The sequence below is a fragment of the Plecotus auritus genome (assembly GCF_963455305.1).
Source record: "Plecotus auritus genome assembly, chromosome: 3".
NCBI classification, from domain to species: Eukaryota; Metazoa; Chordata; class Mammalia; order Chiroptera; family Vespertilionidae; genus Plecotus; species Plecotus auritus.
Window position 1 is genome coordinate 30,206,458 of NC_137772.1, and position 21,414 is coordinate 30,227,871.

General features: G+C 42.5%; 1 protein-coding gene across 1 annotated transcript; it reads right to left on the reverse strand.

Annotated features, from left to right (window-relative positions):
• Positions 1 to 607: 607 nt before the first annotated feature.
• UPF3A (UPF3A regulator of nonsense mediated mRNA decay) lies at positions 608 to 16,899 on the reverse strand. Its single transcript, XM_080659491.1, has 10 exons — positions 16,336 to 16,899; positions 14,959 to 15,061; positions 13,360 to 13,466; positions 11,338 to 11,436; positions 11,117 to 11,227; positions 9,445 to 9,500; positions 9,201 to 9,359; positions 6,013 to 6,173; positions 3,928 to 4,225; positions 608 to 1,738 (listed from the first exon to the last, which is right to left on the reverse strand). The coding sequence occupies exons 1-10, from the start codon at positions 16,544 to 16,546 to the stop codon at positions 1,586 to 1,588; spliced, it is 1,458 nt and encodes a 485-aa protein (XP_080515617.1). The 5' UTR covers positions 16,547 to 16,899; the 3' UTR covers positions 608 to 1,585.
• Between the last annotated feature and the right edge of the window lie 4,515 nt (positions 16,900 to 21,414).

Below are 21,414 nucleotides of genomic sequence, written 5' to 3' on the forward strand. Positions count from 1 at the left end.
AAGACCAAAATGTATGAGAGCCATTGTTCTAAACCACAAATTTTGAAAATGAGCTCTAAAGATCTCCATGTCTTTGATCACTAAAATACAAACAAGCCAATAAGCCAATAGAACTAAGATGGGGGCCTTAGAAATAAGATTTACTATGTCCTGATCTCTCAGGTCTCGAAATCTCCAGATCAAAGCCAAAATGAGCAGCAAGGACCACAGCTGCTCACTGTTGAGGAGATTCAGTCTAATGCATCCTCTAAGCAGGGGTCAGCAAACGATGGTCCGTGAGTTAAATATGGCCTGCTACCTATTTTTATAAATAAAGTTTTATTGGATTCATTTATGTATTGGCTGCTTTCTCACCAAACAGCAGTTTAGTAGACATGACAGAGACCATATAGCTTACAAATTGTAAAATGTTACTATCTAGCCCTTCCAGCCAGGGTTAGCTCCTCTAATCACTTGGACCTGGCTGAATCCACAGCAAGTCCTTCTCTACCCTCCCCACCAAGTTCTTGGAGCTCACAGGTAAAGAACAAGAACATAGCAATGCCATAAAACTGTATCCAACAACTACGGATGTTTTTAAAGATAAATGAGTCATTCTTAGTTTTTTGACAAACATTTCCTATTTAATAAGGAATAAATATAACAACAAAATATTCATATAAAGTACATTTTAAAAAGCAAAATTTTATTGTGTAAAATTCTATGTAGGAAAAGTACAATAACTGGACTTCAAATCTATAGCTACTAAAATTTTTATTTAGGTTCAAAACATAGCACCAAAAATACCCAGACATTTTAAAATTTCACTAAAAGGAAAAAATACTATAGAATGCATACTTGCAGAAAGCTACATAAAGTCACTTTAAAATTACTTCAGGCTGCAAAAAGAAAAAACCTAGATGCTGTACCTAAATTATCCATGTCCCAAAATAACGCCATTTATGTTAGCAATTCTTAAACTATAGTGGTTATAAACCACAAGCACATCCATCAAAAGAATGTCAAACTATTTTGATCAAGTCAGTGGCCAAATTGTTAAAAGGGCCATAATGAAAGCTGTGGGGCTTTACATAGTGTTAGGTTCCTATCCAAGGGACTACAGTACAACAGACTTCCTGGGATCTTAGGACAGAAGGCGAACACTTGGCTGAATTACCAGGATTACAATGGAATGAGAGCTGCTCACCTCCCAGAAACGAGGCCTCACAAGAAGCATAATGAGATACAAATCCCAACAGATTATTCGCTTACAAATGTATGAAATGCAAAGTGTAAGTTATTCCTACAACGTGTTTAAAGTGCTTCAGAATTCATGTTGTTTTGGTCATACTTTTCTACTTTCCCAAAGAGATTGTTTTCTCTGTTGTGGCTAAATGATACACAGAAGTTTATACTAGAAATGGTAAAATCAAAGAAAACTCTGTTCAATTTTTTAAAAGACTGTTTCTATGCCACCAGTTTCTAGTTTCTTTGTAAGGAGCAGATTCACCTTGCAGGTTATATTCCAGACTCTTGTATACATTTCTAATCCATGGAATTTGGAATGTGAGCTCACCCTTGTCACAACCGTGGCATGCATGCTGACTCATTCTGCCTCTTTGCTCTTCTTGGAACCAGCCCCTGATGAATCTTCTGCCTCAGCCCTCCTCCCATCTCGGCCCTCGTCCGAGAATCTTCCACCACATTCGCGTGCTCTCATGCGAGCTCCTGGCTGGTACAGTGGCAAGGCCGGCCGGTCCTGCCAGGACAAAAGGGTGGGTTACTCTTCCAAGGGCTGGCAATGCAGGAGGGAACAACATCACTGTTTCTAGGGACTGAAGATCTTAAATATCTAAAGACTATCAGTCTTACAGCTAAAAATCAGCCTTTTTCACAACACTATCTCAGAAACCAAGCATTTCAAGGCAATAAAAAGCCATGAAAATACAGTTACTATGTTACTGCTCAAACCTACAACACTCTGTGGAAATAGTACACCATGGCACTCTCCTGCCAGTTTGAGAGATGACAAGTCAAACACACACATCTCAGTCCCACACAGTCGCCAAGCAGCGAACCTGAGTCTGAAACAAAATGAGTCCTGGCCCCTCAGATGGCTCTTAGAGTGCTAAACGAAACAGTTACTAACATTCATGTGGATTATTTCTGAACTGTCCCCTTCATAGAAAATACCCATCATCTTATTAAACTCCTAGAGGTGGTGGAATAAAAACAAGACTGAATACACAAAATGCAATTAAGTAGCTTCCAGGCATGAGGAGAGTGAAATGAGGGAAGAACAGTGTGATTCTGAAGGCTGGGACCTGTACTCCCAGTGGGAACAATTGCTCCTCAGGAAAGCCAGCGCTCTAAGAGGGAGGCAGCAACCCCATCCCAGCTCAGTGCTCCTTCCTCGCCTGCATGTTTGAACAGCAGCAGCCCTAGCTTTTCCACGCCACCTGGAGTGCAAGGACAGAGCGACTTGCTCGGGTGGGCATGTCCCAGTGGTGTTTTACCTTTACCCACTCCTAGGCTGTGTGTGGAGGCCCCAGAGTCACCACCTGGATTTATCATAATAATCCTAACATAAGCCTGGCCAATGAGAAGAGTGGGAAAGGGTTCAACATGACCCCTGTATGTAGGCCAAGATGCAGGCTTGACAACCCACCATCTCCCGCGCCCACAAGCATGGCTCTGTTCTTCACCAGGGAAACATGTACAGAGTTTGAAACTGACCCTAAAAGCACATCATAACCTGCCAGGTCTGGTAAGAAAGGAGCTGTTACCCACAAAGCACTTTATCATTACTACCACACTGCAAACTCAATTGACAGGAGTCATCGCAAGTTCCCACACCTAAAGCTGTGCAAATACCCAAATCACTCCGTGGAAAAACAAGTGCTCATAGGAACAACCCCCATCCATGAGACCCATGGCTGTACTGGATGTACCCAAGGTCAAGGCAACTACAGAAACCCTTTGTGATGCAGACTTGACCAGTCAAGGGTTAAGCTAGAAGGTTCTGGCTTTTCTGAAGATCTCCCTTGGCTTTACTGGAAATACTTAGAAAATCAACATCGCAGAAACTTGGATGGATCTGACGGGAATCATGCTGAGTGAAAAAGCCAATCTCAAAAGGTTACATACTCTGTTTTCATTTATACAGTGCTCCTGAAACTACAAAGTCACAGAGACAGAGAACGGAGTGGCTGCCAGGGGTCAGGAAGGCAGGAGGTGGGTGTGACCTGCAGCCTCAGTCCCATCTGCTCACCTGGAGGGCAGGCTTTGGGGGACTGACAGCATCATGGGGCCTGGCCCTGGAAGGGAGATGAACCCATTTATAGTGCCTCTCCATGACAATGTGATCTGAATACAAATTAACCTCAAATTCTGAAAGAAAACCTGTTTGTTGGGCTAAGTGGGCAATCTCAATTGTGTGCTGATTGTGCAGATCTAACTTCTGGGTGTTTATGAGCCATCTGATTGTCCATTAATCATCAGATGCTGTTAATAATGGAAAAGAAAGCTTCATGAAATGTTAATATTTTCCTTACTGTCTTAGTGGTAAATCTGATAATATACCGTTATTTCTTCTCAAGCAAATAGAATGAAAGTGCTAGTTTTATAATAAATAAAAGCTTATTTTTTTTTCCTGGTGAAAAGATGATGGCTGGTTCTATTTTTCGATTTGTCATTCAGCACTTGGCGCCCACTAAGTGGACAAGAATAACTGCTCTAGCAAATACAGACTCAGGGCACTGCACCCTAAAGATAACGCAGGATCCAGAGTCAGAGATCCTGCACCTCAGGCACCTATGTAGATTTTCCTTTTTTAGGTGAAATAAAATAATTTCTGTTTAGAAGAGCAGTCATAAGCCTATAAAAGGACATCTCATACTTTTAGCACAGACAGATGAATGAGGGATTATCCCAAATGAAGAAAAGAACCTTGTTCCGCACTCTCTCCTTTCTGGGCGCCGGGCTGTCCTCACTCTTCTGTTCTCTCCCTGGTCTCTCTGCTACTTCCACAAGGACTCCACGGTCCTGGCTCCCCGTCTTCCCCCTGTTTGGGGTGAATCCTTTCCCCAGTTTCATCTCTTCTTCATTTCTTCTTGAAAACTTGTCAAACTCATAGTGAGCTCTAAGCTTTCTGCTATCATCCAAGTGGAATCTTTGTGCTTCAGGTTCTTTTTCTTGAAATTTTCTCTCCATATCCTTTTGCTCTTTATCACTGTCATTTTGTGACCTGTGGTTTAATACAAATGATCAGTAACCTTACATAAACTACTTGTTGATGACCTGTCTTCCCTTCCAGACTATAAGTTCCAGAAAAGGCAAGGAACAAGTAAGTCTGCCCATCATTTAATGCCAAATTTGCATGCACATACCACGGGCATTCAATAAAAACTATAAAAAATATAATAAACTGTATTAACAATATTTTTTGTTATACTTGAGTAACACATGTGTATTAAGTGCTATGGTAAAGTACCCAAATACACATATTTTTAAAATTCTCAGTACACCTCCAAAATAAATATATTCCCCCCTCATTGCAGATAAAGTAAATGAGACTACATGTGGTCAGGTGACTCCCAGTATCCCAAATGCACATCCATCACGAGGCAGAGCTGGTAGTGAAAGCTTAGTTTCTGCTTCAACCATAGCTAAAACTACCTGAAATTTAATAACATTTGTGTATATGTCAAACAAATGAAGAGTAAGTAAACAAGTGGCTGGTTAGCTCATTTGGTTCTTAAAGTCTTTCCCTCTACCAACCACTAGCAAACGTCCTTACATACCACTGTGGACCCCCCACATATAGAAGCGGCAGGACTGGTGGGGACAAAAAGATCTGTGAGCAAAGCGTGAACTGGTGCCGGAAACATGACAAAAGGCAGTGCTGTGTCCTAAGCCAGCGGTTGCCAACCTTTCGGACCTCACGGACCACAGTTGGCGACTGCTGTCCTAAGCAATAATACAAATGTCTGTAACACAAACCACAATTCTAACAGATCAGATTTGATAATCATGTATAAGTTAATTTTATATACAAACCAATAAACTAGAACCCACCAAAAAGAGGGAGAGAAAACTTTACATAACTATATGCAAGGAAGGCAGTCATAAGTCACTCAGATTACTGTGATCCTGGGCAAATAGCAGCCTAATCCCATGACCTTGCCCTCTGCACCTGAATCCACTTCCAGCCACTCCTGTGAGCAGAACAGCCCTTGCCTCCAGGAGGCTCTGCAGGTGTCCAAATGCAAGGCATGGGCAGAAACCCTGGGTCAGGGGACAAGAAGCCCAGCTGCATGTGGTCCTACTGACTGTGGGACATGACCAAACTCAGGGTCAGGGGCAGGATGAAGGGCCTACCTCTGGACAAGCGAATGGATGGTCTTTCTCTGGACCCTGCGCAGACTGCTATGTCTGTCTTTTTCCCAGAGAAGCCCAGGACCTTTCGTGAGCTCATGTCATAAGCAGGTAAAGACCTATGGGTCACAACACCAGGATCTACAGCTGTGTGTCAAAGTCCATGGGGCCAGAGGGCTGACAACTCCCACAAAGGAACTACAGCACTTAGAATTCTATCTTTTTAGGACAAGAAGACTTTCAGCACCTGAAAGACCAAGTTCTCAAATTCATGATTCCATAGACGAATTGAAGGAGGTCTGGAAGACCAAATGGGCATGGTATCTCAGAAGACACAGGAACATTACAAACTGATAAAAATCACAAGGAAACGAGACTGGGAAGAAGATCCTGAAGACCTAAAGTTCAACAAGAGAAACCCAAAGGAAATACAGGAGGACATTTCTCTGGTTTAAAGGTAGGTTTGAGGCTGCAGACTAAACGGGTTTACCAAGTTCCTAGCATGACCAAAAAGAAACAAAAATGTGGACAAGCATTCAAGAATTCCAAGAATACCATGAAATAGGAGGACTCATACTGACAAAGGATATATGACCATGACTAATGACCATCCTGTGATGCTGAACGTGGCCAAAGAAACAGAAGCGTGGGGCTCACTTTTCCCTGCGCTCCTCCAGCAGGCTCTCCCGGGGCTTGGCCTTCCCCACGGCGCAGCCAGGACTGGCTTCCCACTGTCCCTCTCCGCTTTCAATTTCCTCTCCAGGTTCTTTGGGTTTCTCAGTGGCTGCTTCCTCTCCCTTTTCTGGTTTCTTAAGAAGCTGAGAAATTACAATGTTAGTAAAATGTCACTTTAAGACTTTATTAATAAATAATTAAAACTATATACCAATATTAAAACCAAATGTTTGAATACAAAAAAAGATAAAGGTCCAATGAACAGGTTTTGGGTTAAATACCTAGGGCAACATTCAGTCAATAAAACATTTTGTGGTTATGAAAAATGATTTAGGATAGTTAATGTGGTGCCTCAATGCTGGTATTAATGAATAAAGGAATGTTACAAAAGAATGATCTGATTTCTATTTCTATGTTGATACACACGTGTATGAAAATGTCCAGAAAGCTTGCAACACTGTGTTCACAGTGATTATTTTTAGGTGACAGAACTAAAATGAATTTCTTTCCTTTCACCTACAGGTTCTAGTTTTTTAAAAATAAACAAGTATTGCCCTGGCAGGTATGGCTCAGTTGGTTGAACATTGTCCTGTGCACTGAGAAGTCATCAGTTAGACTCCCAATGAGACACATGTCTGCATTGCATGCTCAATCCCCAGTAGGGGGCATGCGGGAGGCAGCTGATCGATGGTTCTCTCTCAAAGATGTTTCTCTCCCTACCCCCTGCTCTCCTCTCTAAAATCAATACAAAATCTTTTGTAATAAGAAAAAAACATTTTTTAAAAAGCTGCTTTATATTAATGGCTTTTAGAACAGTTTTAGAGTTTACAAAACTTATTATTTCCTTTCTTCAAACAGACTTAGCAGGTTGCTATGATGTGTTTAATTTAGTATGCCTTTTATTTGCGCCTCCCATCCAGTTAGTTCTCCAGCTCTTTGAAATTTAAGTACCATGGATAAAGTCAGTTTGTAGAACATAAACGAAAGACCTACTTCTGAAAATTTTGTTCTATTTTTAGGCTATTAATACAAATGCTTTTGGCATTTCTTCACAGACTTTGTTTTTCAGAGGTTTTTGGTGTTTTCTTTAATTTAAATTCTCCAAATCATTCTGACTTAGAGATCCCCAAATTGAGCAAAGATGCTTGTTAAAGGCTTATTGGGTCAGATGTGTTCTATTAGGTTACATCACTAGACACTCCTCAGAACAGAAGCTGTGGGCTACTCACGTCCTTGGGTCTAACCTGCCACCAAGATTTTGTTCTACCAGATTTGGACTATATAACTTTCTCTTGCTGTGTTTAAGTCTTTTTTTTTTTTTTTTTAAATATATTTTATTGATATTTTACAGAGAGGAAGGGAGAGGGATAGAGAGCTAGAAACATCGATGAGAGAGAAACATCGATCAGCTGCCTCCTGCACACCTCCCACTGGGGATGTGCCCGCAACCAAGGTACATGCCCTTGACCGGAATCGAACCCGGGACCCTTCAGTCCGCAGGCCGACGCTCTATCCACTGAGCCAAACCGGTTTCGGCTGTGTTTAAGTCTTGATTTCATTTTTTTTTTATGAAGGATCCTATATTTACTTTACTGACTTAAATTTGTTTTCATATCTTTGGCTTATTTTGGATTTTAATTCCATTCTCCAAACTGAGTAAGTACAATGCTATACTCCAAATACTTGAAGTCTTACTTAAAATTATACATAGTTGAAATTATAGGCTATAAGTTTCAGTGATTCTTCCTGAAAAATTCTCAAAGATGTTGACAAAAGTGCTTTTGAGAATGGAAAGCATTAGGCACTGAGTGAGCTACAACTCTTTGTTCAGGAAGTAAAATGAAAAGGTTAGTGTTCTCACACCTGTGACCATTAAATTTGCATTAAATGTATACCTACTTTGTCCCTGGTCATGACAGAGCTGAACTTCTACAATGACAAAGACCTTTCCTGTAATATTAAGGTTTCCTTTTATTTGTTACTTGAGATTAGGTAGGGTCACGTGGCTTGCTTTTTGGCCAGTGAAATGTGGGCACCGGGATGTGTCAGTTCCACATGGAAGATTTAAGTACTAGTGTGCAATTTGCCATATTACACATTCCCTCCCCTTGTCATAAAGATTGTAGGGGCAAATGCCAAGATGTATCCTCCATCAGCCTGGGTCACTGGATAGCTACAATGAGTAATACCCAATGACCAAGTGACATGAACAAGAAGAGAACCTGAGTTTTATGAAACCAATGAGATTTCTGAAACTATTTGTTGCTGCAGCATAACCTAAGCAGTCCTGGCTGATACAAATGCTGATGTGTTTTTGTAGAAATATTGTTAAGAAATCATTCCCTCCATTGCTAGGACACTCCATATGGGAGAAACTGTTTAGAAGCAAAGGCCTAGAAAAAGCTTTGCTTCCCTTAAAGAACTGGCATGTTTTCTCTTCATGGAAAGAACTTCTTAGTTGATCAGAAACTAATCTATGGCACAATGATGGAGACTGTGATCTCTTCCCCATCCTTTCCCTTTCTACTCTCTATCTTCCTGCAAGCACTGACCTTTGATTATTTTTTCTGTCTATCACACAATTTTAATGAATCCCTAAAAGGCACCTTATCCCCTTCATGGAGTGAGTTAAGAAGCATATTAGGTTGAAACCTAAGTTTAATAAGGTCATCTGAGCAGAACACTAAGAAGGTAATGGCTGACTCTAATTTGGGGCAACATATTTTACATAGCAAAAAGTTCCCTCTATGCATGAAACAACCCTCCTAAATGAATGCATCAGGCAAAGGAAAAATTGGGCAAGAGATGCAGAAACCATTTCTATGAGAAACCCAGTTCTACAAGTCAGCCTTCATAAGGCTGGGCTAGTATACACTGAGCCAATGGTTTTCAGATATGTGTTTTTTTGGTCAGGAAATATCTTCATTAAAGTAAATGTAAGCAGAAGCCCAATCTATGGTACTTAAATGCAGGGCTCCTCTGAGTGAAGTGCTCCTTCACCCTCCCACCCACTCGGTCCTTCCAAACACAGCATGCCCAAGGAACCCCAAGGGCTCAGGGAACACAGCTTGAGAACTACTGTTAAAGAAACCCAGCTCAAATATTTAAAAGGCATGATTAGGACAGCAGAACTATTTTTGGAAAAAAGATATGAAAGGTCTCCAAATTACCTTAATCCTTACTTCTTTCTCAGCAGCTTTCTTTTGTTTGTCTGTTTCTTTTCTCTTACATTTTTCTTCTTCTCTTTTCTTTCTTTTTTCTTCTTCCCGTATGCGTTTCTTTTCCAATTCCCTTCGCCTTCGCTCTTCTCGCTTCTCTTCTCGAATCCTCTAAAGAGGTGGAAAAGTCTGTGCATAAATTGTCTGCGTGGATGTGGTAGAAACATAAAGCATATGCACAAAAGGCCAGACATACCTGCTTTTCTAATTTTCTATTTTTAATGTATTCCAGAAGAGGTGTGGTTCTTCTAGCTAGAACAAAAAAATTGTAATAAAGTATTTAACTAAAAAATAAGATTTCTTTCCTTTGTTTTAATATTTTTTAAAAAATATATTTTTTATTGATATTCAGAGAGGAAGGGAGAGGGAGAGAGAGGTAGAAACATCAATGATGAGAGAGAATCATTGATCAGCTGCCTCCTGCATGCCCCATACAGGGTATCGAGCCCACAACCCAGGCATGTGCCCTTGACCGGAATCTAACCTAAGAACCTTCAGTCCACAGGCCAACACTCTATCCACTGAGCCAAATGGGCTAGGGCATCTTGCCTTTGTTTTAAATACTTGTTTTCAATGTAATATTTAAAATACTTAAGGAAACTTAGTTATGAAAAGGTGTTTTATGTCTACTCTTGAGTTTTTGGAGACTGCTAGTAGGAGGTAACCATTTATTTCTAAGACACACCATTTGCAGGTGTAGGGCTGATTCTAAGTGATTATGTGCTCTGGCTGTGTTTATCAACCTGTTTGCTTGGCTTGCTCAGGAGGCCTGATACGTTTTTGAACAGCAGCAAGATGATCTCATATTTAAGCCACGCATCTCATTTCAGTGGTTGGCCTTTGAAAAGATACTGACTCCAACCTTGAGATATAATGCTCTTTCCCAAATACAGCCAGACACAGAGTGCTCAGATGTCTTTTCAACTGTTCATTCATCACAACTCTGAAACAAGACGAGTATAATGTAACTGAAAGCTCAAGCTATCCCATCCACAGATACTCAGAATATTTTCCCAAGCTGCTGTCTTGCAATCCTTCTGTCAAAAGTGGGAAATATTCTACATTTCTGCCAAACCTGGCAAAGGTATCAATTTCTTATGAAAGTCATAAAAAAGAAGAAATAAGTATCCTATATAATAAAAGGGTAATATGCAAATAGACCAAACGGCAGAACAACCAAACAACCAATCAAAGCATAATATGCTAATGATATGCTAAGGTTGCTTAACCACTTGCTATGAAGTGCACTGACCACCAGGGGGCAGATGCTCCAACTGGTAGGTTGGCTTGCTGCTGGGGTCTGGCCAATTGGGACTGAGCAAGATGGGCCGGACATGCCCTGGAGCCCTCTCACGGTCCCTTCCCTGCTGGCCAACCTCCCGCGTCCCTCCCCGGCCAGCTGACCCTGATCAGCCCGATCAGAACTGGGTGAGATGGGGCCGGACACGCCCTGGAGCCCTCCCATGGTCCCTCCCCGGCACGATCATGCACTGGTCCTGGCCTGCACCCTCTCGCAATCCGGGACCCCTCAGGGGATGTCAGAGAGCTGGTTTCAGCCAGATCCCGCAGGCCACTCCCTTTGGGAGGGCACCAAATGCAGGGCTCATGGCTGGCAAGCGCTGCTGTGGCAGCACGAGCCTCTCCCGATAGGACTGATTGGGCGTGAGTCCACAGCAGGCACAGTGGGGCCTGAATGAGCAGGAGCGGCAGGTAAGAGCTGCAGGTGGCGTTGGACTGCAGGTTTCGCCCCATCCCTGCAGGCCACCCAGAGGGACCCTACCCATGCATGAATTCATGCACCGGGCCTCTAGTATACTCTATAAATACAAATCTTAATACAGTAAAGAGAGGAAGTGAGCAAAACAGACCAATAAGTTCTCTTGTCTTTGCCTCTATGTCTCCCAGAAGAGTTTCGGGATTGGCACTAGTTTTCTCTTCCTCCACACAGTAAGTTTCTAAGAACTTCTTATATTCTGGATCTGTACATTTAAAGAGAAAAAAGAAAATAAATACACTCCTCCCCATATAAAGGAGATAAACTGTATTTAATTTGGTAGTTTCATAATCCAGCCTTTGAAAAAGGACTCACCATCGTCAATGCTTCCGGTTTTGGCATCTTTTTTCTTCAGCTTCTTTTTGGCTATCTTCTGGAATGGAGCGAACTCTACCACTGCAGGGTATTCTAGCCCTTTAACCGAAAACAAATTCCAAAAATCATTCTGAAATTCTTCTATATTCATTTTGTAGAAGAATGATCTAGCTTTCTTAAGGATTGAACATAACAATGAAAATGTTACTGTTTAAACTATATTTAATTATACTTTTAAGCAAGTGCAATCTTTGCATGTAGACTCCACATTTAAGTAAAGGAGAACAATTTTTTATTAAATAAAACGATTTCTCATATTGTAATGGTGATTACATGATTGAATACATTTAAAATTCATCACACTACATACCTTAAAATGATGAGTTTTGCCATATGTTACTTATACCTCAATAAGCCTCTCTCTCCTCACTAAAGAGTGTAATATCTTTAAATCAGTTTCTTAATCACATTTAAATCTTTTTAATTTTAGAAGGTTAATTCAATTATTAATCTGCTATATGAATTCAAGAAAAGTACTTTGCTTTTGAATAGACACATGGCTAAAAGAGGGGCCTTCAAAGTGTATACATAATATTCAAGTAAGATTTGTTCAAATAATAAAGTTCAGATTGAAATTCACTTTGTTGTGATATGGGCGGGGGGGGGCATGCACATAAAAATGTTCACTGAGAGAATCTGCTAGCTGCTTAATAAAAATAGCACACTCTACCTCCATACTGAACCCACTGAGTAATCACTCTGGACTTATCAGGAATGATCAGGTGACTATGATATTGTAATTCTCTCATTTGTCTGGAAGACACACACTACAACATTAATGAACCATGAAAAAATTACGCTAAGTGTAACAAACCAGTCAGAAAAAGACAAATACTGTATGATTTCACTTCTATGAGGTATCTAGAGTATTTAAATTCATAGAAAGAGCAATTAGAAGGGTTGTTGCCAGGGCTGGGGGGTGTGGGGAGAAATGGGGAAAGTTGATATTTAATGAGTACAGAGTTTTTGCTTTGTAAGCTAAAAAGTGTTCTGGAGATTGGTTGCACAACAATGTGAATATACTTAACACTACTGAACTACACACTTAAAAAAATAAGATGGTAAATTTATGTTATGTGTATTTTAGCACCATTTTTTAAAAAGAAAGATAAAAGGCACTTGAATGAATTACTGAATAAATGAGCATTCAACAGAAATGTCAAATAGGTCAAGCATTAAACTTGCTTTTACTCACAGCAAAAATGTCTGGGTTTCAATCTAGTCACTCTTTAACCCGCTTTTCTAGTTTGTGACCTCCCCCCCCCACACACACACACACAGTGGAAGGGAAGAAAACACTGTCAGTAGTGGGGGTGGGGTGAAATGGAAAGAGGCTGGCTGGTGATGGGTGTATAGAAAACAATATGCTCTTAAAAGTGTACACACATGATAGCAGTTAACACAATGGCTGACAGTCTGACAGGAAAGGAGGAAATAGAAAAAAAAGTCATAAGTAGAATCTAAAAAGTACAGAGAATTGGAACCATTTAAAGTAGAGGTAAATTACATTGTCTCAGCAGACAACCCTGTTAAACAGGGTCAAAAACTGATGCTCAGTATTACAATCCCTTCCCTCATGACATCATCCAGAAATGGTATAATTATGAAGAATATTTTTTTAGGAAGATACTGATATAAATAAATAATATATTTTAGAAAGTTTTATCAAACATGGGTAAAATAATTTAGTTTGGAGACATAAAAAGCAAAATTCACTTATCCAGAAAGCGCATTTATATGGAAAAATCTCCAATGATAACACACAACTGTTAGAATTCTTTCCATTTATATATCATTTTAATTTTTAACAAGCACACAATCACAATAACATGATGTAAATTTCTGCTTTACTTTAGATTAGTATCTGATAGCTTTTTTATTAAAACTCACAAATATTCCAGCATAATGTAATTAATGTACTTAAAGATTGTAACAAAGGGTTTAAAAAGCCAATGACCCAACCTTTGTTGTCAATGAAGATGTAGCCATCAAACCGATCTCTAAAAAGAAGAATGTCATCAGGATTTCTAAAATTAATGTACGCTCTTGAGTAGAGATGAGGATAAAGACTGAAATAAGAAATAATAGTGAAAATGGTTAGTAAAAAATATGACTTCTTTAATTTTGCCTTTGTTTTCCTTGTCTGAATACAACAAAAGTACTTCAGATAAAACTTCTTTGTCAAAGATTCATCTCCCAGTAAATGACAACAATCTGGATATTCTTTAGCAAAAAACAACAACACACACACAAACAAAACATTAACTGATACCTTTTTAATGACTTGGGAAAGACTCTAGTTTCTCTACTGCATGGAGCCAGGGCTAAAATACTGGTTCTTAGGGGTTGAAAAGCAAAGTCATGCCTCATCTGGCATCATGGTTGCAATACAAACTAGTTATAATTCCTTCATAGAATAAAATGTTATATTGTAAAAAAGATTCTTTACTGATTTAGAGATCATTTTTAGGTGTTAGAGTATTTACTGTAGCACAATGAACAGGGTCTACACAGAACTAAGCCTTTCTCTGCTCTCACAACTACCAATTTCCTTCAGGGCAGTTACTCTCAATCTGATATCACAGATGAGCACACTGAGGCTCAGAGAAATTAGGTACTTTCAGAGGGTGCCATAAGTTAAAAGGTGGGCCTGGGATTCCAATCTGAGCAGTTGGGGTCCAGTGTCAGCCCTCCTTTAACTGTACATTTTCTTAAATTTTAGTCATTTGAATATCATCTTTGTTTTTTTAAACCCCATTTATATGTACCTTTTAGAGGTATTTTTTGTTGAATAGACTAACATTATTTATTTTAATGTATTTATTCAAAAGGAAAGTTTTATGGCTACCATAAATAAGAACTCATGATATTGAAGATAAAAAGGATAATAACAATGAAGATAATAATAAAAACATAGTGAAAATCACTAAATCACAGCTGAACTGTCACCTGTTGAAGGTCTAACCTGAGCTCAGCACTCTCTTTGTTAACAAAAGAGAGATTTGAAAATAAAAAGTGTTGTCAGAGTCATCCATCTCCCAAGTTGTAAAAGGGAATTGAAAAAGGTATAAATTGAGAGGAGTGGAGTGGAGGCTGGGTATTAGTGATGGAAGGGAGCAGAGTGGGACTTCTGGGGCCTAGAATTTCTGTTTCTTTATCTGGTGTTAGTTACATGGGCATTTTCTCTTGTGAAATTTATCAGGTTATACATCTATATATTCAATTTACTTTGTTATATCTTAATACATTTTACTTTAAAAAGCTACATGAAATATGGTTTGTTGATACTCAAAAACAAAAATTAAGTAATATGTTGTTACATGGTATGGCTTTGTTTTTTTCTTAGACTGGTGGTGCCAGTAGAGGCATATTTCAAATCTATTTTAGAGGCCTTTAATGATCTACCTACTTAAAATAACTTGCAGAAATAAAGGACTGCTCTGATTTCTGGGAACATGTGGGAAAGAAGATGGAAATGGAGATGTCTTCTATTATCTACAATAATTTGCCAGAAAGAGACAATGCCTCTCAGATTCTTAATGTTGGTAAACAGCTTCTCACCTGAGATCCCCAGTAAAGAATTCAAAGTAATCGTGTGCAGGTAGTGGGTGTAGCTGCTCTTCCAGCTGCTCCTTGGTGAGGCTGGGAGGAAGGCGCCGGATGACTACCTGGGGAAAGGAAGCTGGCTGGGTTTTGTTTCACTCTTACTGTATTAAGCTTTAATTATTTCAATGCTTGGTGACCTGTATTCATGCTCAGAGGAAAATCTAATCCAGAAGTCTAGCAGAAACACATATTTTAGGAAAGGTTAAGAAAAACATACACGAGAACATGGCTGTCACAAGGGTAATGAAGTGTGAATAATTGAAAAAGGATCCCTGAGGTCAGAAAAGGCTGTGCATAACAGTTCTTTTTCATATAACCATTTCATTACTACTGGACAACCCATTGGTATGTCTGTGCCTGAGTTGAAAAATAATAGCTTCTCCTACACTCTCTCTGCAGGGTAAGCCACACTAGAAGGTAAGACCCATGCAGGGAATGTATGTATGCTGGAATGTTAGCAGCAGTAACAAATCAAAGTGCATTTGCTCTTACTGCCAAGAGGAATGCCATTTGCATTGGACACCTTTCGCCTCCAGTCCAGAGTGTCCACACTGCGGGTCCTCTCCCACCGCGCCACCAGGCTTTCCCAGGCTCTCTTCCCAGCTTCCCTGGACCTGATAAGACCTTCCCTGAGCCGCACCCACCCCTTTTGTGTCCCTTCAGGCCCAGGTCCTCGACATTGTGGAGCTGCTGAGCCCAGCGTCTCAGCCCCAATAGGACACGTCCACCTCCAGAGACTGAAAATACGTTTCTTTCTCCCCAAACCAGAAGTGCTCCGAAAACTCTCTGGCTGCAGGAGGGGCTCAGGACACGCAGCCTGGCCGCTGTCCGCGGTGCTGATACGCTAGCAGCTCCGCCCCCGACCTTGTGCACCCGCCCAGTTCCTCGGCCCCGCCCACTCGCCCAAGGAATGCGCCTTAGCCCCGCCCCGAGCGCCTACCCTTTGGCCTCGCCCACTCTCCCATTCGCCCACCCAGCCCCGCTCTAGCCCCGCCTCCTCCTTGGTCGGGAAGGTCTTCCTCGCGACGTAGGCCCGCATCTCCTCACCCCGCCCTCCTCCCTTGCCCCGCCTCCGCCTCGCTAAGGACCAAAGTCTTCCCAGGGCGTTTGCTCGCACCACCCCATCCTCTCCCCGCCCCATCTCGCTGAAACCCTCCGCCTCCTCTAGCGCGGGTGGCCAGCACCGCTCCGCCCACCCCGCGTCCTTCCCTCGCCCTCCCCGCCAGGCTCAGGATTCGACTCTTCTCCCGACTTTGCTGGCACCACCGTTCTCGCCCCTCCAAGCCGGGCAGGACCCTCATCCTCTCCACCCCGCCCCGTTTCTGGTCGCACCTACCTTGCTCAGGACCGTCCTCTTCTCCTCGCGAGGTTTGCCTGCGCTGCCTGCACAGCTGGAGGACAAGGCCTGCGGTGCCCCTGCCTCTCGCCGAGGCGACTCCCGGGGGATGTGAACGTCTGCGGTGGACGTCCTCTCCCTTCCGCTCTGGCTCCGCGCAGCAACGGCCACGCCGGGGCCTCCGGCCCCCTCCTTCTCCGAGCGCATCCCACACGGCCGCGGATCCACCGCCGCCTCCCGCCCAGCCCTAAACTTCGCGAGAACTGAGACGCCGCCGCCTCCACTGCACCCCCGCCCCCTGGGCTCAGACACCGCCCGCCCCCTCCCCGTCCATGTAGCTCTAAGGCCAGCTTCCCTGCTCCCTGAGCAAGACCTCTGAAGCCGCCCCCTCACACGGGGTTGCAGACAGCCCGGGGGTTAGTGGCCTTGCGGCGGGGCCAAACCCTGCAGCCCGAGCACCCACCTCTCCACTGCTAGGTGTTCGGTCACCGAGAAGCAGGGAGGGAGGGTGAGATGTCAGACTGCCCACGCTCTCCTGCTGCCTGGACCTCGGAGGATCTGAGGGCGTAGCTTGTCTGCAGTCCCCGGGACATTGAGGACCAGAGGGCGTTTGTCTCAGCAGGGCTGCATTTGTTTCCCACGGAGAAGAGCCGGCCCTTTGGCTAAACGTTACATACACGTGCTAAATAAACGATTGACAGCTATTTTTTTCTTTTCCAAGGAAATCTGAAAGTTTAACCAGAGAATAGCAATTCTATTTAAGTAAAGTGAATCGATTGACAAACAACACAAATCGGTGGCTTTTCTATACGGAATGAAATAAATGCATCAGAGGTGAGAGCATGAATTGGCTGGCATAAAAAGTTCATTTTAGCTGGCCTTACCTTAGGAGTTCAGGTGTCAACGTTGACCCCTGTCTGGATGGTGGTTCTGGCTTGAATAGAGTAACTAATAATTCAGACCCACGACATTCACAAAACAAGTCGTAAGTTCTTCAAATGTAGTTTTTTAAAAATATATATATTTTATTGATATTTCACAGAGAGGAAGGGAGAGGGATAGAGAGCTAGAAACATCGATGAGAGAGAAACATCGATCAGCTGCCTCCTGCACACCTCCCACTGAGGATGTGCCCGCAACCAAGGTACATGCCCTTGACCGGAATCGAACCCGGGACCTTTCAGTCCGCAGGCCGATGCTCTTTCCACTGAGCCAAACCGGTTTTGGCTCAAATGTAGTTTTTACTCAACTTTTGGGGGGCTCTCAGTTAATGGGACAGCAACAGGCCAGGTTCACATTTGTATATTTTTATTTTACAAACATACAGGCATTAACATTTGGTTAGTATAATTTATACATCTAAGTTCTTCATTTTAAAATGCAACGCTTTTCCATCGTTTTCTCATATTTTTTTTCTTTATACATGTTGGCTATACTTTAATTCATAGTACCTTTCTACCAAGAATTTCAAGTACAAGTAAAAAGGAAATCAGAGAATGTAGTAACTGAGGCATTAAGAGATCAAGGGAGCCACTGGCTGACACTGGAAGTAAATCCAGGTTTACTGCAAGCCAGTGCTCCTTGAACCATTAAAACTTGTGAACACAGTGGAAATACACTGAGTGGCCAGATTATTATGATCTCTGAATGCATAATAATCTGGCCTCATATATATATATATATATATATATATATATATATATATATATATATATATATGAGGCCCAGTGCATGAATTCATGCATGGGTGGGGTCCGGCCAGCCTGGCCAGGGGGACATGGGCGGTTGGCCGGCCTGCCTGCTGGTCAAACTCCTGGTGGAGGGGACAATTTGCATATTAGCCTTTTATTATATAGGATATGCACTGAGTGGCCAGATTATTATGTGTTCAGAGATCATAATAATCTGGCCACTCAGTGTATATTAGTGGGCCAAAAGATTTAAAAAGCAGTCCCAAAACTGAGTTTTCTAAAACTCCACAAAGAGGGCCAGGAGCTGTTTTCAATGTATTATAAAGTGTAAAGGTATACTATTAAAAGCACACCTATTGATAAAGTTGCACAAACTAGATCCAGTGTCTTTTTATATCACATAAAGTCAGTATAGAAAGCCTCGTTATGCTGATCAGAAGTTCTGATGGCCTTATCTGTAATATAAAGAAGGAAAATATGGTTGCCAGACATAATCTTTTTTTTTTTTTAATATATTTTATTGATATTTTACAGAGAGGAAGGGAGAGGGATAGAGAGCTAGAAACATCGATGAGAGAGAAACATCGGTCAGCTGCCTCCTGCACACCCCCTACTGGGGATGTGCCCACAACCAAGGTACATGCCCTTGACCGGAATCAAATCTGGGACCTTTTCAGTCCACAGGCCAATGCTCTAGCCACTGAGCCAAACCGGTTAGGGCCAGACATAATCTTTTTATAGTGAGTGGGAGGTAGGGCAGAGGGGGCTGATGGTGAAAATTGTAAAAAACATTCATTTGAAAAATTTGAATGTTTCAAACAGTCTTTAAATACAGAGCATATATTTGGACTGTCTTTTAAAAAACTGCTACTTGCAGGTTTTCCCTAATTTCTAATTATAATTCAGGTTAAATAATCATCTAGCAGTATTTAATTTTAGCTCTGTAGTGAGATTTCTAGATAGGGATAATAACAAAAAAGATCCTAAGTGTCACACCTCACATCTATTCTTATTGAAGCACTCTTGCTCCAAGGGAATTTTTTTATTACTCTGCCAAATAACACCGAAATTATCAAATGGAGAAAAGATCTCTTGTCCTCAGCTTCTAAATAGACACAATCATGAACAATGCTTTATGTTTCTTGTGTCCATATTTTGCCTCCACTACTCTGAAGCCATGGCTTATGTTATTATGAAGCCCTCTCAGCCCAACCAAATGCCTTCCCAGCCAAGGTCAATTCATTTGAGATCCCCCAGAATCTTGAACAGACCTCCATTACCTAGTTACTACATTGTCCTCAATGCTTAAGAGGACACTCCTTACAACCCAAAACTGTGCCTTTACTTAAGCAGCAGGAATTAATGTCTTTATTGAACTCTGTATGTCCACCTCGGGCCTATATCTGGCACTTAAAGGCACTCACATGTTTGTTGGATGTGTATTTCTTGACAATCCAGCCAGCAAAATGTCCAAATGTTTCCCCCGCAAGTAACATACACCACTCTAAATTTTAAAAGACCCCTCTAATTCTGTACTGCCTATTATCACAAAGTTCAGGGAAATGAATGAACAAAAATGACATTTTAGAATTCAGGTTTGTCTGCTGAAATTATTCTTTAAATAAAATCTTATAATACAAATGTCAAGATATAGTAAATGAAATACACTGGTAAAATAGGTTATGATTTTATATGAAAAAAAGTCTTTAAAAATGTAAAGATTTACCCATCCTGTTAAATATTCTATTTTACATATGCAGATAAATATATCCAAAACAAACCAGTAATAAATCATCTCAAAATATCAGCATGAATACAGTAACTTTGCTTTTGCTTAACTCAGTGATTTTTAACAGGCATGCTCCAAGAACTTATAAAACATGAAGTTCCTGACTATTTAGTCAGGGGCACTGACCTCCTTTCCCTTAGATTGTCAAATTAAAAAAAATAAATAAATGACAACAGCCAAAAAAAATAGCCATCGAGTGTGAATGCCCTGTCTTGAACCATAAATATCCTATATAATAAAGAGGTAATATGCAAATTGACCATCATGCCCTTGCACAAGATAGCCACTCCCATGTGGTCACAAGATGGCCACCACAAGATGGCCGGCAAGGGAGGGCAGTTGTGGGCAATCAGGCCAGCAGGGGAGGGCAGTTGGGGATGACCAGGCCTGCAGGGGAGGGCAGTTAGGGATGACCAGGCTGTCAGGGGAGGGCAGTTGGGGGAGAAACCAGGCCTGCAGGGGAGGGCAATTGGGGGGAACCAGGCCTGCAGGGGAGGGCAATTGGGGGGAACCAGGCCTGCAGGGGAGGGCAGTTGGGGGCAACCAGGCTGGCAGGGGAGGGTAGTTAAGGGCGACCAGGCCGGCAGGTGAGGGCAGTTGGGGGGGAGGGCAGTTAGTGGCGACCGAGCCGGCAGGGGAGGGCAGTTGGCGGGGGAAGGCAGTTAGGAGTAACCAGGCCAGCAGGGGAGGGCAGCTAGGTGTGACCAGGCCGGCAGGGGAGGGCAGTTGGGGGGGGGGGTAGGGCAGTTAGGGGCCACCAGGCTGGCAGGGGAGGGCAGTTGAGAGGGAGGGCAGTTAGGGGCAACCAGGTCGGCAGGGGAGAACAGTTGAGGGGGGGGGGGAGGGCAGTTAGGGGCAACCAGGCTGGCAGGGGAGAGAAGTTGGAGGGGGAGGGCAGTTAGGGGTGACCAGGCCAATAGGGGAGGCCAGTTAGGGGTGACCATTCCGGCAGGAAAGGGCAGTTGGGGGTGACTGGGCCAGTAGGGGAGGGCTGTTAGGAGTGACCGGGCCGGCAGGGGAGGGCAGTTGGGGCGATCAGGCTGGCACAGGAGCAGTTAGGCATTGATCAGGCTGGCAGGGGAGTGGTTAGGGGGTGATCAGGCTGGCAGGCAGAAGCTGTTAGGGGCAATCAGGCAGGCAGGCAGGCAGGTAGGTGAGTGGTTGGGAGCCAGCAGTCCTGGATTGTGAGAGGGATGTCAAACTGCCGGTTTAGGCCTGATACTAAACCGGCAGTCAGACATCCCTCAAGGGGTCCCAGATTGGAGAGGGTGAAGGCTGGACTGAGGGACATCCCCCAATGCACAAATTTCGTGCACTGGGCCTCTAGTTTGTCATATAATAGAGTTGCATCTTATTGGTCACATCCCATATGGTTGCATTTGATTGGTTAATTCTTGGTACCAGAAATCCTTATATACTAGTATAGGCACCTGATTTCTTAAAGAGTAACTGTGGAGCAAAAAGTGTAGGTACTTGCCCTAACCCGTTTGACTCAGAGGATGGAGCGTCAGCCTGCGGACTAAAGGGTCCCAGGTTCAATTCCGATCAAGGGCATGTACCTCGGTTGTGGGCACATCCCCAGTGGGAGGTGTGCA